Raw genomic sequence first — 13,073 nt, 5'->3', positions numbered from 1 at the left:
AAATAATATATTAAAGACTTTATGATTATGGCTTATGTGATTAAGAAAAAAAATTTTTTTGCACATTTTAGAATCGTACTTATGTAAATAAAACAATTACCATTTGACTCAATTCCAAATCAGATTAGACAAAGTATAAGAGTTGAAATTTAAAAATTCAAAACTAAAACTAACCTAATTTTTTTCTATGTCTAAAGATTTAAACAGTGTTAACAATTTTAGGAAAATTTGCAAATAGTCGAGAAAAAAATTCGAAAAAGTTTTTAGCGAGAAAATTCCCTGAAAATTCCCACTTTTGTTGTATAATATTTCTAGAAAATTATTATCTAAAAATATTATATTCTTACCATCTTTTATCATCCTTTGGATGATAGTGACCATATCTTGGATTTCCTCGACGTGATAATCATTCACACCATCATTCGGAAAACCAAAGTCTACATTGTATATGTTAAGGAAAAATTATTCAATATTTTTTTCTGCAATAACAGCGATAAAAGCAAAATATTAAGAAACAAACAATTTTTTTGCTGTAAATTCAAAAATATCGACATTAAAAAAGAAATATGTTATTTTCTTATTATATATTTTATTTATGTTATAAGAATATTAATATTAATTGGATTATTATTTAATAATATAATTATTAATAAAATAAGTTTTATTATTTTTAAAATAATAAATATAATTAAATAAATAAAAAAAATTAAATTAATATAATTAAATTTATTATATAATAATTAATTATATAATTAATAAATATACTATTATATAATAATAATGTAAATTTCCCTTGAAACTTTATATTATTTAATAGAGTAAACAAATATATTTTTCAATTTTTTTTACTTTGATTTATTTTCTACTAAATAGATTCACAATTTTTTTTTCTAAAAATGGATATTTTTTGTCAAGAATATTTTCTTCCAAGTTCGCATTTTTGCAAAAATCAGAAATTATCTCTGAATCACGTGAAATGTTACATAACATTAATAGAATATTTCATTATACATTATAAATATTGTAGATATTGATTAATGACTTAAAAAAAATATACTGTATACCTAATAAATTCAAAAAATTTATATTATTCATATTTGGAAAAATTACAAAAGAATGCGACTGAATAATTTCTATATAACTGTAAGAATAATAATTATAATTTTTATAAAATAATTTTTACAAAAATGATTAAAATGAAAAAATTGTTATTAAAACATTTCTCTTTGATAAAGAAATTTTTTTTCTGTAAAAGAAAAAAAATTTTTTTTTTGAAAAATATGAACAATAAAAGTTAGAATTTATCATTATTCATGTCAATTTTATCACGCGGAAGATAGTCAATGGTCAACTATATAGTTGAGAGTTGAGATGTCGTTGAAAAAAAGTTTTGTTTATTTTCTTCACTTGCAGTGATAAAGAGATTTGTTTACATTGCACATTAAAATGACGGATTTTACTTTTACGTAATAAATCCCACATATTTAGGACAACAAAAATTTGTAAAAATAAAAAAAAATTCAAATAATTAATAAAATAATAATTCAAATTATTATTAGGTATTATTATTATTTAAATCTTTAATTATTCGGATTTATTGAATAATTCTAATATCCACCCAAGAAAAAAATTTATTTGATTCAACTAAACAATTAATTGTCTATTATTATCAAATAAATATTTTCTTGAATCAAATAATTTTTATTTGAATCTAAATAAATTATTGTATTTGCCTCAAATACAGAAATTTTTGCTTTAAATGATTAGTAGTTCAAATTTCTTTGATATAAATAAAAAATTATTAAAATAAATATCAAATAATTATTAATAATAAAATAATAATTATTAATATTATTAAATTAATTAACAAATCATTTTTATTTTAAATCAAATAAATTGTACTTGCTTCAAATACTGAATACATTGCTTCAAATGATTAGTGGTTCAAATTTAATTGATTTGAATAAAAATTATTTGATTCAAGTAAATTTGATAATAGACAAGTAATCGTTTATTTGAATAAAATCAATTTTTTCTCCAGTGCAAATAAAAAATAAATTGTAAATATTAATAAATAATAAAGTAAAATAAAGAGAAATAAAAACAGCACCTATAATTAAATCAAATTGTAATTAACTTGAATTTAATTTAATTGAAATTAAACATTAAATTAAAATTGTAATTAAGTAATAAATAAATCAAACAAATAATTATTAATTATTCACAGTAATTAGTTACACAATTATTGGTGTAAATTATTATCGAACCGAAATTAACAAAAAATTACATTAAAATTAAACTTAATAAAGAATTTTCAATTAATGTCATCTAATTAATTTTAATCAATGATTTACATAAACAGTGAAGGACTTTTGTTAATTGTCGCAAGTGATAAGAAATTCACCGAGAGTTCTTTCCAATAATTGAGAAATGTCAACGTTATGTTTATATAGAACATGCAATAATTAGTAATAATAACTAATATTTTCATCATTTGAAAAAAATCTTTCAATTATTATCCTCATTATTATTAATTGTATAAAAACTGAACTTCAGTTCGAAAAAAGAATTACGTGAAAATTATAAAAATTTCTAATTGAATTTAATAGAATTTTTATTCAATTATTTTCAAAATAATTTTTAAAAAATTTCACAAAAAAAAATATTTTCATAAATTCGAAAAATTTGTATAGAATTTAATTATTTAAATGCAAAAATTCAATTTTTTAAAAATAATTATAACCCTATAATAAAATTGATTTTAAAAAAGTAATAAAAAAAACGTCTTAAATTTAATTTTTAAAAATATTTAAAAATAATTTTAGGAATTATTTAAAATTAAAATTTATTATAATTAAATTATAAATTGAAATAAATAAATAATATCTAGTAATTTTTCAATTATGTATAATTGAAAAATTTGCAAATAATTGATATTTATAATAAAATTTCTTGAAAGTAATTGAATTTTTTAAAAGAATTTTCAGAAATTAATTAAAAACCAATTTTTAGGAAAACTAATGAACTACTTGAAAAAAATTAATTGTTTTCACGAAAATGTTAGATAACTTGAATTACTTAAAAACTTTTTAATTATTTATTTAAAAAATTTAATTATCTAAAAATGTTTAAAAAATATTTTAATATAATTTTATGTTAATAATTTTCATTAATATTTATTTTTAATTAAAGTATTAAAAATGACCATGTGATTAATTTTCACACTTTTCATGTTGAAAAATTTTCCGATAATTGAAAAACAGTAAAATTTTTTGAAAATAGTTGAATTTCTCTAATACATTAAAAAAATCAAGTTTTTGAAGAATTTTAAATACAAATATTATTAAAATACATGAAATCTATGTAAAAAATTAATTTTTCAAAAAATTTATGTTGCTATTTTGATGATAATTTAATTTTAAAAAATTATTATAAATTAAATTCGAAGAATTAAATTTCTAAATATAATGTAATGTAATCTTTCGAATATTATTGAAATTCTTAAAAGAAATTAAATTTATTACATGTTTTTTTGTAGATTTTTGATTATTTGGAAAAATGTAATTGAAAATATATGAAAATAATTGAATTTAAAAAAATTAGAATGAAAATTATTCTAAGATTTTCAAATTCTCATTTGTAATTCATTTCCTTAAAATTTTTGAAATATTATTCTCAAAATTTGCAAGCAAAATTCTCCAACATTTGATTTTTAAAAATTTTACTGAAATAACTAAAAAAAATCAATATTACTTTTAATGAAATTTCACAAAATTTTAATTAGATTAAAAACTATTTAATTATTTAATTGAAAAATTTAATTCTCTTAAAAAATTATTTGAAAAAATTTTCTGAATTCTTGACAAAATGTAGGAATTGAAAATAATTCAATTTTAAAAAGTCAGTTTTTCATTAAAATTTTTAAACTATTATTCTCAAAATTTGCAATTAAAACTCTCCAAAATTTGATCTATAAAAATTTTAATGCGAAATACTTAAAGAAAATCAATTATGTATTTCCAATAAAATTTTTGAATTATTATTCTTAAAATTTTCAGTTAAAATTCCTCGGAATTTGATTTTTACAAACTCTGATTGTTAAACAACTTTAAAGTTTTAAATAATTTATTTTGAAAGAATTTTAAAAAATTTAACTTGCATAATAATAATAGTAACTTGTAAAGTTAATAATAATAATAAAAATAATAATATTAACATTATTATTATAAAATAAAAATAATAATTCGCAGTCTATTAAAAATTCGTTTACATGACATTCTGTTCAATAAAATTTCTAGCAAATGAAAATTTCAAGAAATTAAAATTCGACGCCTAATGGAAATTCTGAAAATTAAAATTAAATTTTGAATTATGAACAAATTTGAAAAAGTCCCATTTATCGAAAATAAAATGAAAAAAGTCGCCTTCTTTGAAAGTAAATCGAGAAAAAACTAAAAAAAAAGCCATACTATCCGAGGCCTGACAAGAAACAACAAAAGTCGAGACAATAGCGGGGTGGAGAGGGTATATTATATGCACTACCTAATTTTCATTTTCAAGAGAATATAAATGACAATGTCTATATTTAGAAAATAGTGAGAAGCCTACCAAGAATGATGCGAAATTTGAGAAGTTGAGCAGATGTTGAGGGACTTTGTCATCCGGAAGTGAAAAATGTTTCCAAGGCGAAGGACGCGAGAGAACTAAAAACATTGTAGAAGAAGAAAATGATAGCTAGAGCAGCAAATCGGCATGTAAAAAAGAAAAAATAACAAAAAAGAAAAAGAAAAAAAAAATCAAGTCCAAGTCAAACGATCAAAATGAACAACTGCAATCTTCTGCATAAAACGATCAATTAAAGAAAACCAAAGAAACTTGTTCCGTTACCAATATCTTCACGGTGGTGACCTTTAAACTAACCGAAGCTGATAAGGTCGGCCAATCTAACTTCTCCCACTAAAGAAACGGCCAATGTTGCTGTGTCGAAAGAATCACCAACTTTTCCGTTATACTCCATTATTTCGAATAGCAACAAAAAATAAATAAATAAATAAAGCAATAAATAAATAAATATGAAAAAAAAACTGAAACAATTTTAGAAAAGTACATTTTGGTCGAACAAAATTATTCCCTGCAAAAAAAAGAAAAAGAATAAGGAATAAATAAGAATAAAAATAAATATTTTTAACGAAACGACGAAATTGCTTTTAAATTTCCTGCGCATAATAATTAACAGTCCGTAAATTTTTATTCTCGATGAATAAATATTTTATACAAATAAAAAAATTCACTCGAACCAAATGAATAAATAAGTATTCCCTTCAGTAGATTTTTTATTTGTTAAGATGGAATTTTCCTAGTTTTGAACGTTCAAATGAACGAATATTTGTTTTTATTCACATTTTTTGGAAAAGTTAGTAGAATAAATTGAAAAATAAAATAAATTCAATATTTACGAGAAACCAATGAAGTTTCTAAATTAGAAAAAATATTTTTTAATGAAATTCAAAATTTTACAAAATATATTTAAAAAATTGTCGTTTATTTGAACGTTCGAATCTTTAGGGACAAAAAGTATATATACAAATCAATAAACTTTTTACAGAATTAATAGTAATGGATAGAAAATAAAATAAATAATTAACAAACAATTAAAATTTAGACTGAAAGAAATAAATAAAAATTCTGTTCAATATAAATTTTGGTAAAGGGGAGAAAAAATAATTAATAAATGTAACGAATAATAAACAAAAATAAATAATACAAAGAAATAAAAATAAAAATAAAAAATAAATTCGAGGGAAATAAATAAAATTTCTATTCAATAGAAATTTTCATTAATGGCATTTGAATCATTGTGACGACACAATTTGTGCAAAGCATGTGTTCTAAAACTGACGTCATAATGGCACAAAAATGGAAAATAAATTAATGAGGAATTAAAAAAATAAAACTTCAAGTCGAAGGAAATAATCGTTTCCTTCAGTAGGAATTTTTTTTACAGTAGAAACAAATTAATAATTTTTTTCTTTTGTTTTCACTAATATGAATATAAAATAAAAGAAATAATTAAATAAAAACAATAAAATAGAAAAATTAATAAATAATTGAAAAAAAACAATAAAAATTCTGTTCGATATAAATTTTGGTAAAGTGGAGAAAAAAATGAATGAATGCAACAATTAATTAACAAAATCGCTCACTGACAGAGAAATATGAACGAAATATAAAAAAAATTGACAGTGGCTAAAAAAATTATGTCTCAGTTAACAATTATTATTTTGCAAATTAAAAAATTTTACAAAATTTTATATTGTCAAAAATAAAAATTAACTTCTGAATAATTTCAGATTAAAATTTTAAAAAATTCACTAATTAAGTATAAAATAAATTATTCTTCTTTATTATTTTCAAAAATTTCATGAAAGAATTCAATTATCATTAAAATTTTTTAAAATATTAAAAAAATATAATTTAATATTAATTAAAAATTTTTAATAAAATTTTCCGAAAGAATTCAATTCTATACTAAAATATTGATAAAATTCTTCGAAACAATTAAAATATTTTTATAAATAGAAAAAAAATTCTTCTCGGGAATTCAATTCTTTTTAATACAATTTGAATAAAATTTGTCAAAAGAATTCAATTTTTTCAATAAATAATAAATTTTTATGAAGAATTTAATAAAAAAAATTTGAAAATAATTGAATTCTTGCCACAAATTTTACTAAAATTTTTGAAAATAATTGATTTTCAGTCAAGAATTTTATTATTTATATGAAGATAATCGAATTCTTAACAAGAATTTTAATAAAATTTCTGAAAATAATTAAATTCTTTCGAGATTTTTATGAAAATAATTGAATTTTTGCGAAGAATTTTATTAAAATCTTTGAAAATAATTGAATTGTTTTCAAGAATTTTATTAAAATTTTTGAAAATTATGAAATTCTTTTGACAATTTTTTTTTAAAAATAATTCAATACGGTCGAAGAATTATAAATATTTTTAATTCAATGTTAATAAAATTTCTCGAAAGAATTCAATGTTTTCCATAAATAATAAATTTGAATTATTTCGAACAATTTTATTAAAATTTTTGAAAATTGCTAAATTCTTTTGACAAGTGTCGTTTAAAATAATTGAATTCTGTCAAAGAATTTTAAATATTTTTAATTCAATAATTTTAATCAATTTTCTCGAAAGAATTCCATTTTTTCAATGAAGAATTTAATCAAAAAAATTTGAAAATAGTAATGGACTTCATCGGAAAAATTTTATTGAAATTGTATTAGAATTCTCACTAAGAATTTTATTATTTACAAAAGTAATTAAATTTTTGCCACAAATTTTACAAACATTTTTGAAAATAATTGATTTTCTGTATGAAGTTAATTGAATTCTTGACAAGAATTTTATAAAAATTTCTGAAAATAATTGAATTCCTGAGAAGTATTTTATTATTTATGTAAATAATTGAATTTTTCAGAAGAATTTCTTTAAAATCATAGAAAATAATTGGAATTATTTCGAACAATTTTATTTTATTTATTAAAATTTTGGAAAATTATTAAATTCTTTTCACAAATTTTATTTGAAATAATTAAATTTTTTAGAAGAATTTTAAATATTTTTAATTTAATTTCAATTATATTTCTCGAGAGAATTCTATTATTTTAAAAAATATTAATAAAATTCTTCGAATGAATTCAATTTTTCTAAAAAGTTTAGATAAAATTCTTTATGAATTTCAATTATTTGAAAAATTTTCAATAAAATTTATTAATAAAACTCCATTATTTCCAAAAATTCAAATAAATTCTACAAAACAATTCAATTATTTTTAAAAAAAATTTTAATAAAAATTTCGCCAAAAGTTAACTTATTTTCATAAATAATAAAATTCTTTACGAGAATTGAATTACATTCAATATTTTAATTTTAATAAAATTTCTCGAAAGAATTCAATTATTTTTAAATCTGTTTTGGTAAAATCCTTAAAAGGAGGTTTGATTGGATCATTTCACGTGGAATTGTTTATTAGTTTTAAAATTTGAAAGAATTTAAGTAGAAAAATAAAATTGAAAAAGTTAGGAAACAAAGAAGCAAAGAAAAACTAACTTCAAGAACAGATTACCGGAATACAACGATTATTAATATAGATTAGAGTGTCATTCCTCGGGATCATTTCTTTATCACTAAAAGAGTGTATGTCATGAAGGTAATGGAGTATATCGATCGATATCACCTGCAACAGGTGGTTTTGTTTTATTAATTACAAAGCTATATGACTAAAGTATGAATGCCTCGACACTCGGCCTACTGTTATTACCTCTGATTACAGTCAATAATTCATTCTGATTATAACATTATATTTTCACTCTTTCAATTATTTTTAGACTTTCGTTCTAAACTCCACAGAGTTAAAAAATAAAAAAAATAAAAAAAAATATTTCCATCGAAGAAAATATTTTTTTCAATAAAAATATCCTATTTTAGTAACTATTTAATTGTATTATTTATAATATTAAAATAATTAAAATAATAATGGAAAACTTTGCAAATTTTCTGTTTCTTAATAACAATATTGTACACAAAATATTTAAAGTTTATTTTGAGAGAAAAACAATTTACATAATTTCTATTTCTTAATTACAATTTCTGTAGAAAATTTTCTTTCCTTTTCTTTTAAGAAAATCATTTACACCATTTCTATTTCTCAATTACAATTTTTTTTTTAACAAAATTCCAATATTTTTTCTTAGAAATAAAGGAGAAAAATTTTTATAAATTCGCTTTGTTAATAAAAATTTCGAATTAAAAATAAAACTAAGAAATTTTAAAGATTTTTCTGTTTTCATAAAGTAAAGGAATCAAATTTTCATAATTACTTTGATATCTGTCAATTCAATTTGTTTGCTACAAAATTGAAAGAAAATTCCTATAATTTCTATATTTTTACAACTTTTAACGAAATTATAATTTCTTTTTTTTAATCAATGACAACAAATTTGCATAATTTCCATCTTTTTATCACAATTTCTTAACAAAATCTCATTATTTTTCTAATAATTATGATTATTAATTAAAATAAAGTATTAATTGTAAACATTTATAAAATAGAAATACATACGCGTCAAACTTTTTCCTTTATTTTTAAAGATAATTTTTAAAATTATTAAAAAATTGTCATTGAGAAAAAGAAATGATGCAAATTTTATTAATTTAAAAAAAAATTATAATTTTATAATAATATAAAAATTGTAATTGATAAATCAAAAATTAAAATTGTATTGAAAGAAATTAAATTCTTATAACAAATTTTATTAAAATTTTTGGAGAAATAATTGTATTTTTTTAAATAATTTTATTTAAACTTTTAAAACTAATTGAATTCTTTAGAGATTTTTAGGAAAATAATTGAATTTTTGACAAGAATTTTATTTTTTAATCTTTGAAAATAATTGAATTCTTTCGAGAATTTTATGATAATAATTAAATTCTTGGCAAGAATTGTATTAAAATTGTATTGAAAATAATTGAATTCGTAATAAGAATTTTATCAAGAAAATTGAATTCTATCAAAAAGTTTTTAAAAATAATTTAATTCTTTCGAGATTTGGACGAAAGTAATTGAATTTTTTTAAAGAAAATTATTAAAATTTTTAAAACTAATTTAATTCTGTCAGAATTTTTTTCAAATTAAATTAATTCTTCGCAATAATTCTATTAAAATTTTTAAATTGTAGAATTTTTGCGTTGAAATTAATTAAATTTGTAGGTATTCAAAATAATTGAATTCTTAAAAAGAATTTTATCAAGAAAATTGATTTCCTTCAAAAAATTTTTGAAAATAATTGAATTCTTGCGCAGAATGTTATTATTTTAAAAAAGTTTTGTTTGACAAATCGAAAGGCTGTATTTTTTATTTTCGAAAAAATATTAAAAATTATCTGAAGTACTTTGTGGTAATAGTGACTAAAAATAATAATAATAAATTAAAATAAAAGAGAATTTCAAAAAATGTTTTAGCACTTAAGAAAATTTCTAAATCTGCAAAAATAAGAGATTCTTATTTTTTTCTTTGTTTTTTAACTTTTTTATTTTTACTTTTTGATTATTAACGGAATTGAATTAATCATAAAATCTTGTATAATAATAAAACGGAGGAAAAAAAAACTGTTATATGAATGATTCGAAAAACTTGTTTTGAGACGTGAACTTTGTAACACTTCGTCAAGAATATAAAAATTCTCTTATTTTGCACGAACTGCATTATTACACGTTCTTTTAAAATAATATCTTAGACGAAAAAAAAATAACTTTACATCTGAATTCGAAATATTAACGACACGAAATTATTCAAAATCATAAAAAGAAAATTTCACATTTAAACATTTAAGAAAAAAAAAACGATAAATATAAATATTCAATAATGATAAGAATATTTAAATTATAGTTTCCAATAAAATTAATTGTGACCTGATCGATAAAACATTTATGAACTATTTATATTTTAAGTATTTTAAATATATAAATATTTATAAAATATATTTTACTTTATTATTTTTGATGAACTTTATCTTATTTTTCAACAAAAAAAGAATTATTTATTTCTCTCATTTCTTATTTTTTCGTTATTTTGATTTAATATTAAAAAAAATTATGAACTTTACCATATTTTTCAAAAAAGAGAATTATTTATAGAACAGTTTTCATTAACTCGTTATTTTGCTATAATAATAAAAAATATATGAACTTTACCTTATTTTTCAAAAATAAAAATAGAAACTAGTGTACTCTGCACTTTATTGACTGTCGTCGTCGTCGTCGTCGTTGTCGTCGTGTTTTTCTCTATCTCTCGAGAATAAAATTCTTCAAAACTGAATCATATGTAAATATTCCACAACTTTTTTTTTCTTTTTAAAAACTTCACACAAAAACTGAAAATTATTTTTCTAATTTGAAACTAACGTAATTGTCGATGAATAGAGATTTCCAACGTTTCTTTTATTTGAAATACTTGTTTTTTTTCTTTTTTAATTATATCTATATATGAGAACGTGTCTGTTAAAGAATTTTTTTCCTTTCTTCATAGACACGTGTGCCAAGTGTTAACGTTACTATGGTTAAAAGACGACTGCCAAGAAGCAAAGCTTAACTTTTTTAAGAGGCGCGCAAAGCTGTTATTTTCAATCGACCAATCAGGAAAATAGATTTACTGTTTAAGTTTAAAAAACAAATTAAATTAATCTTTTTTATTCGCTAAATAAATATTGTATTTTAAATTTTAAATAAATGTTACCCCAAAGAAAGATAATCAGAGGCAAATTATTTTATGATTATAATAATAAAAATAATTATTTTTTTTGTATAATAATAATTATTATTATTAAGTCATAATAATAAATAATAATAATTAATAATAATATAATTATTTTTTGAATGAAAAATTAGGAAAAATAACCAAATTAATAACTATAATTATTTTTATGCAATAATAATAATAATTATTATTTGTTTATTTTATTTATAAATTATTATTTATTTAATAATAATTATTATAATTATTTTGGTCATTTTTAACAATTTTTTATTCAAAAAATTACAAACAAACATTTTTTCAAATTGAGAAGAAAATTTTAGAAAAAAATTCGAAATTTAACCCTTTTTCCTGATACAAATTAAATTAAGTATTTCATGTTTTTTTTTATTCTATATTTTTGTATCTAAATTAAATTAACAGCTTTTTTAAAAAATATAAATAAAATTTTTTTCAAAATGCAAAATTAAAAAATAAACAAAGAATTCACTTAAATATTTTTATAGGGACAGTTAATGTCCATAAATAAATAATAATATTAAAAAAATACAATAAAATATTTAGAAATAATATAAATAAATATTTCAAAAAATAGAATTTGTTTATAATAATTTCATATTTATAATTTAAATTCAATTGTTTTAATGAATTAAAATTTCTATTTAAATACGATTGAATAGAAATCGTATTATATTGAAATATAATTAAAAAGTGGTTTAAAAATATACATTTAAAATAATAACTATATTTAAAAAAAACAATTAAAAAAATTTCCCAACTAGAAAAATGATCTTAAATTACAGGAAAAAATTATTATTTGAATACTGACAAAATAGCCTTTCAATTTTTACAGCAAAAAAGAAAAAAATGAAAAAATATCAGTTTCACAACCGCGCTTAATGCTAATGAATCAAATGGGTTTATTACCACAGAGAAAATGTTTTGTTGAATTGACAAATTGTTCCTCATTTTTTCCTTGGCTTGCAAAAAAATAATCTCGGCCGATATATTTTTAATACAATAATAAAATAAAATTTTTAACAGACTTTTTTCTCCAATCAATATAAATACAAAAATCTATATTATTTTTAATAATTTTCGTATATTATTTCATTGAAAACTGAGAAAAAAATTATTTCGGTAAAAAAAAATGAGGAAAGTACAATAACTAAATAAAATTTTTTAACAGACTCTTTTCTCAAATCAATATAATTACAAGAATTATTAATAATTTCAAATATTATTTAATTAAGAAATAAGAAAAAAATAATTTAATAAATTAATAATTTAATTAGAAAAAATGAAAGATGAAATATTGAATAAAAAAAAGAGAAACAAATTATTCAAGTAAAAAAGTAAGAAAAAGACTATTGAATTATTGAAAAAGAAAACATTTCAATAAAAAAGAGAGGACGATTAAAATATAATTTCACAATTAATAGACTATTAGACAAAAATTAAAAAAAAAGGTAAAAATAAACTTTGTTCAAATCGAAAGCCGTTACACTCGAGGGAATAATATGTACGCATATATAAAGTACGAGAAGAAAACTTGGAAACTCGAGATCAAACTTGAAGCAGTGGATCTCAAAATTCCCAATTTGAAAATTAAAAAAATCTTATTTCAAATTTTTTGAATTTGATAATTTTAATAATTAACGAAACAAAATTATAATTTATTAATTATTATAAAAATTATCGTTTAAAATATATAAATAATAAGAAGCCATCTGAGAATAGAGACAAA

The 13,073-nt window shown here is 18.7% G+C and overlaps 1 protein-coding gene across 2 annotated transcripts in view; it reads right to left on the bottom strand.

Annotated features, from left to right (window-relative positions):
* The window catches only part of LOC122511686 (RNA-binding protein fusilli-like), a 111,295-nt gene that overhangs the window by 38,137 nt on the left and 60,085 nt on the right, over positions 1 to 13,073 (bottom strand). For both annotated transcript variants that reach the window (XM_043627096.1, XM_043627102.1), the window contains one exon: positions 348 to 437. In XM_043627096.1, coding sequence (XP_043483031.1) covers positions 348 to 437 — 90 coding nt within the window. The remainder of the gene's footprint in view (positions 1 to 347; positions 438 to 13,073) is intronic.

This window comes from Leptopilina heterotoma, unplaced genomic scaffold (genome assembly GCF_015476425.1).
Source record: "Leptopilina heterotoma isolate Lh14 unplaced genomic scaffold, ASM1547642v1 Lhet_121, whole genome shotgun sequence".
NCBI classification, from domain to species: Eukaryota; Metazoa; Arthropoda; class Insecta; order Hymenoptera; family Figitidae; genus Leptopilina; species Leptopilina heterotoma.
The sequence above is the reverse complement of the archived record's forward strand: the minus strand, read 5'-3'. Positions and strand labels throughout refer to the sequence as shown.